The sequence below is a fragment of the Medicago sativa genome, chromosome 8 (genome assembly GCF_051527215.1).
Source record: "Medicago sativa cultivar Bolivia chromosome 8, Bolivia_mono, whole genome shotgun sequence".
NCBI classification, from domain to species: domain Eukaryota; kingdom Viridiplantae; phylum Streptophyta; class Magnoliopsida; order Fabales; family Fabaceae; genus Medicago; species Medicago sativa.
In genome coordinates, this window is record NC_140756.1 from 13,075,068 (window position 1) to 13,081,067 (window position 6,000).

Below are 6,000 nucleotides of genomic sequence, written 5' to 3' on the forward strand. Positions count from 1 at the left end.
CTACCGAAGCACAACGGGCCCTGGCCTTTTATCACTTTGCCACAAAACACTACTTCCGATCATAGCTTTGTTATGCAACGATGATTAATTAAGCCAATTTCTTATTAACAAACCAAAATTTTGCCATGAGTGTCCATTAATTTGCAACTTGGACGTTTCTTTTTGTTTGATTGAAGCAACACTTGAGGATCCAATTTTATATGCAGTGTGTTAAATTTCATAGAATATCAATAGACTTGAACATTAAAATATAGAAAATAAAATGTTCATAGAAGAATATAACCGAAGCAAAGTATTTGAAATCTGAAGATCAAAACGAAATAAAAACATCAAAGCACCTAAATTTCTCTCATTGAGAGCTCTAAAGAGATCGAGGAAACACGATAGAGGGATACATAAAAAATGGAGAAAACGGAGAAATTATTGTGATTATTGAACTTTTGAGCAAGAGAATCATATAGTTGTGAATGAAGATGAAGAAGGAAAAGTAAAAAAAAAAAAATGATGTTAATGTCAAAGGGGGGAAAGTGTCTTACTCATGGAATAATTAAGGGAGGTAAGTGTTTTTTCCAAACTAGAGGGGATGTAAATGTCTTTTGATAAAACCTTAGGGGAGGTAAGTGCAATTTGCTCTTATTAAAACCATATAGGAACCAATTTCTATAAGTTAGAAGAGTTATTATAACGACCAATTTGTATTTCACATTTTATAGAGTTAGGAAGTAATGTCAAATTATTGGTTTGGAGGTGATATTTGAACTTCCCTACGTCTGTGTTTAAATGGACAATTAGTGGTTCTAGGAAAATTAAAATTCTAGGCAACCTAGATTCTTCATTTAATTTCCTTTAGTTTTAATTTTTTTTGTTTGAATAGAATAATAAAATTCTTCACTCTTAAACTTTAATGAGCTATTTTTATAAATTTAAAGAGTTCCGGGATAAAAGTATAAACATATAACGACAAGCGATTCAAGATGGGATCTTTAAAAGATTTAAGTCAAACTTAAAATTTTAAAAAGTTGAGGTATCAATTTCAAAATATAAAAAATATAGGAAAATTTGTATATTTTAAAAATTTATATGGACCATTCTTCTGTAACAACTGTTAAATGATTTTGTTCACACTTAATAATGCTAACAAGTAATAATTTTTGCATTTTGCACAAAATCATTTAACAGTTGTTCCTGGAATAGGTTTTGTGCAACTATTCCAGTAACATTTCAAAAAAGTGTGAGGAAAAAAATTACTGAGAAAATGAGGTACAACATATACATGAGTCATAAAAACAAAATTTGAATGAAACTAATGTGCTATCTCATCTTCAAACTCACATTTCATAGTCAGTTTTTTTATATAGTACAACACATAGCCTATTAATGAATAGAGTAGCCAAAAGAATGAACATCAACATACTAAAAAAATACAATGGAAGGGACTAGTAGTTATAAATTGGCGTAAAAACACCGTACAAATTCAACGTTTGCTATTTCATCTTCCCGCTTAACCTCAGACCCTCAACAAGTTTGCAAATGATGCAGTCGCTACAAAACTGTTAGATCCAACGTTGAACTTGAATCTAACAGCTATTCAACGATTGCATCATGTGCAGTGCTGCAGAGTGCAAAGGGTAATAGATACAAACAATTTAGGTTATCAACAGTATCAATCATCTTTTGTCTATGAACTTGAACACACATTCTTCTGACTAAAGTGACAATGGACAACAAGATGTTGGACTCATTGGTCATGGTCACTACTTATGTCCCATTGTAAATCGATTTTGATAACTTGTCCTTAAAGGAGTTGCATAAAGATCCTTCCATATATTAGCCGAAGAATAGGAACCAGAAATGCTTCTAGTATCTGCACTTAGAACATTTGTTCGCGCGCTACGAGACAGACAATCATCATCCATAAAGAGTCTCTTCAAATTGGGAGACGAATGTCTACACGCTTTCAGCTTAGCTTTGGTTGACGCTGTCAAATTAGTGTAGGTCGGTTTCCCAGTTTCCCTTTTCTTTGCATCTTCCACCCTGGTTGGTGATTCAGATGTGGATGAAATTGATAAAGGGCTATCATCATACATGCATTCAGAGCTTATAGCTGAAGACGACGGAGTTGATTGGCTTGTTGTATGAGTTTTAGACGAAACCCTAGTTGTTACACCATTTTTTCTTGCTTTTACTAAGCCGTGTTGTTGATATAAGTTGAAGGAGAGTTCAACATTCTCATTCTTCCTGGACGATGGAGTCATGCCAGGTGAGTCCAAATAGATGTCTCCCATTAACCTGCTCTCCCATGGCTTAGCTGCAATCCAGCGTTCTAACATGCTCTTACCGTCTAAGCTGTGTTGATTGAGAGGAGTCAATGGCTTAGAACCTCTTGAGCTTGGACTAGAACTCGCTGTTGATCGCTGAAAACAAGCAAAGTTTATTAAAGCACATATATTTTGGAAATCAATTCACTATTTACTTATAAGTGCATATCTGATCCAGTAGTGGCAAAATTTGATTGTTTTGAATGAACTGGTTTAGTAAAACTGATTCTTACTAAAAGTGAGTTAATGTAAAGTAATTTATGTTTGGATTCATTCGAGTAAAAGCTAGTTGAACATAAATTTGTAGCCAACAATCTGTTGTAGAGACCAAATTTTAAAATTCTAACTTCAAGTTAGAATCACTTTTAGAGGCAAAATCTATTCTACTCAAAAACATGCAAACATGTCAAAATCAATCTTACGCCTCTAAAATTAATTGTGCCTCCTCCAAAACCGAAACCATATTTACACAGTAAGACTCATCATAAATATATTATATCATCTCAAATCTTAACTCAATTACCAGGGTGGAATTGGTGTATGACATTGTTCTATCTCTCTTAATTGCTCCTTCTTGCCTCATTTTTAGTTTTGCTTTAACTTCTTCCACAGTTCCTGGTAAGTCACACCACCCTTGCTGACAATAACAAAGCAAATTTTGTTACATTGTTAACATCTTGTTATCAACTTAAAACTAAGCATCAAAATCTTAAATGTTATATAATAGATAGATTATGATACCTCAGCTTGTTTAATAGGATCAGCTTGATTATGTTGCTCGTTTAATAGTTCCTTCTTAGCTTTCTTTTCTGGAGAATTCCGGACATTCTTTGCCTTGAGGCGTTCTTGAACTCGCACAAGAGCCTGCATGCACCTTAGAGTAACAGCTGCTTGTTTTCTCACTAACCGGCCGCGAAATATTGCTTGCAGCCTCACCAATGCCCTCAAAGCCCTTAAAGCTCTTCTTGCCTACAACATAAATAGCAAAAGCATATTTTGTAATTTCAAAAGTTCATACTTTGATTTAGAGGTCTAATCCTGAATTATACATTTAAGTATCTAAGGCCTTGAGGTGTTTGAATGTAGCAATAGTATATATTAGCTACTTCTTAAATTCAATGTCACACTAATTTTGCTGAAGCTTTAAAGCGTAGCTTTTGTCAAAATCAGAGTCCCAAACTCACCTCAAATCCAAACATGTACTAAAGTTAAAAGATTAGAAACTCCTAATAACAAAATGAAATAATTTTAAAAACAGAGCAAACAGAATCATGATTATGCAAAATGTTTGAAATTACCAAGAAGCCTCGAAAAGCAGACTGGATGCGGATGGCAGACCATTCCTGTTTGATCACCAAGAAATCTTTGTGTGGAGTTCTTACCACAGCAGCCATTGCAGCAGCAAAAGCTTCTTCATTCACAACAAACGAAGAATAGTATTTATCATAAGCACCAAAACTGTGCCCCTTCTTCATAGAAGTTCCAAATCCAATAACTTCTGATGAATTTCTCCATAATTTCCATTTTCTCTTACTCTTATCAATACTCTTCTCCTGAAAAAAGTTCAGGACCAAAACATAATAAATAGACACACCTATGTAACATTGTTACTTCATATCAAAGACATATTTGGTATGCTCGGTATCGGACATGTCAGAATGTCTGATACCAACACAACACAAGACCGCATACACATGTAATTATTTTTACATTTTTTACTGACTTTAAATTATTATCGGTGTCTACGTGGTATCCATGCTTCATAAATAAAACCGCGACACGTGATATGACACATGAACACTAATACTAATGAGAAAATGATTGAATATAATTACATGTGTAATTGTCGTGTGTCAGACACACCAGACAGATATGTCGGGGTGCTTGATAGACAAATAAATAAATAAATAAATTACAAACTTGATTATTCGTAGATGGCTTTCTTATAAGTGATTTAAACCAGCTTCCTGAACCACCCATTTGAGAAAAGAGCTTATTTTAGAAGAATGGCAACAGCAAGAAGTAGAAGCTGATGATGCAGTATGTGTTATGAGTTTGAAGGTGTTCTTGTAGAAGAAGAAAAAAGAAGAATATAAAAGAAGTTTTGAAATTTGAAATGTTAGTGTAAAGAAAAAGACCAAAAGATAAAAAAACTAAAAAGAAACAAACATAACGGATACGAAGACTTTTCTTTACTTTTGTTTCATTTTTCTTATGAATGGATGTTTTCAACTAATGTTTCTGTTCTTTAGTTGACTTGTCATGAATGTGACTTGTGGTTACCACCATAAAACGTTGTCGTTTGATGAATTGATGTTTTCAACTCATGTTCCTGTTCTTTTCTTTACCCCAGCACTTATCTTTTTACCTCTATAAATAGGATTGAAAATTGGTTGGGTCGAGTCGAAGTCATGGTTTAGTTCGTAATTTGACTCGAGTTCGATACAAAGTTATATTGGTATATTATAGACAATATTCGAGATGTTTGGATGTTATATTGATACAGGCAAAAATACAATATTTAGATTGTCCTAGTCATTGTGTTGGATAGTTTTAACAGAAGAACTCGAGTTCAAGTAAGGTTTGTAATATTATTAAATGAGTTTGTCTAACACGTGTAAAATTGCACATGATAAAACAACTAAATGCGAAGAAAAAAATTATTGAAAAACAACAATTATTTATTTAAAAGATACATATTTAATATTAAATGCATAAGTTTCAATGCAAACTTATTTTTTTAAACATCTTAACATGTGCAAATTTACACATGATGCAAAAACCCTTATTGAATTTGCCTAATAAATCATATGACTATTTAATTTGAATGTTTGTAACAAGTTAACATTTCCCTTTATTCTATCATGTGCAAATTTGCACATATTAAGAAATTCAAAATAGTAAGTTTGTATTGAAACTTGTATATTTTATCTTAAGTATGTAACTTTTTAATAAATAATTGTTGTTTTTCAATAAATTGTTTCTACTTTTAGTTGCTTTAACATATTCAATATTGCACATATTAGACAAACTCAGTTAATGTTTAAGTTTTTTTTATAAATTCATCCTATAAATCATAAAATATTTGGATCATTACCATTTTTCAACAATCTAGTATCTATGAAATTGTTCTAGTACGTATGAGCCAACTCCAAATACGTAAATTACATTTTTATTATTTTTTTTTTTGGTACTGTATTTTTTAATTAATTTTTATTAAAAGTAAAAAAAAAAAAAAGAGAAACAAAGAAAGAGAAACAAAGAACCTAATAGATTTCATCATATTCATCAACTTCATTCTTACTCCAATCTCAGTCCCGAAGAAAGAGAAACAAAACAAAAAATTGAACCCAAATTCCATCAACATTCATCACCTTCTTCGTGTTCTTCAACACTTTCATCAAATTGTAAATAAGAAATGTCAACCTTTAAAAAATAATGTCAACCTTTAAAAAATAACATCTCCAACATCTTCATCTATACCATCTTCTTTAAATAAGAAATAAACAAAAAATCAAACTAAAATTATTAAGGTTAATCAAGAAAAAATCAAACCCAAAAAATGAAGTTTGTTTATTGATCAAAGTTAAAATTGAATTCCAATTAAAAAACGAAATTTATGTTTCATTAGTATGATTCAAAACTCTGCTTAAATGATTTTAAACCGTTTCTTCTTTTCTCT

General features: G+C 31.6%; 1 protein-coding gene across 1 annotated transcript; it reads right to left on the reverse strand.

The window, feature by feature from the left end:
• Positions 1–1,244: 1,244 nt before the first annotated feature.
• On the reverse strand, positions 1,245–4,664 carry LOC146897085 (protein IQ-DOMAIN 8-like). Its single transcript, XM_085733925.1, has 5 exons — positions 4,239–4,664; positions 3,617–3,871; positions 3,060–3,287; positions 2,842–2,955; positions 1,245–2,414 (listed from the first exon to the last, which is right to left on the reverse strand). Exons 1-5 carry the CDS (start codon positions 4,296–4,298, stop codon positions 1,755–1,757), a joined length of 1,317 nt encoding a protein of 438 aa, XP_085590051.1. The 5' UTR covers positions 4,299–4,664; the 3' UTR covers positions 1,245–1,754.
• Positions 4,665–6,000: the final 1,336 nt, after the last annotated feature.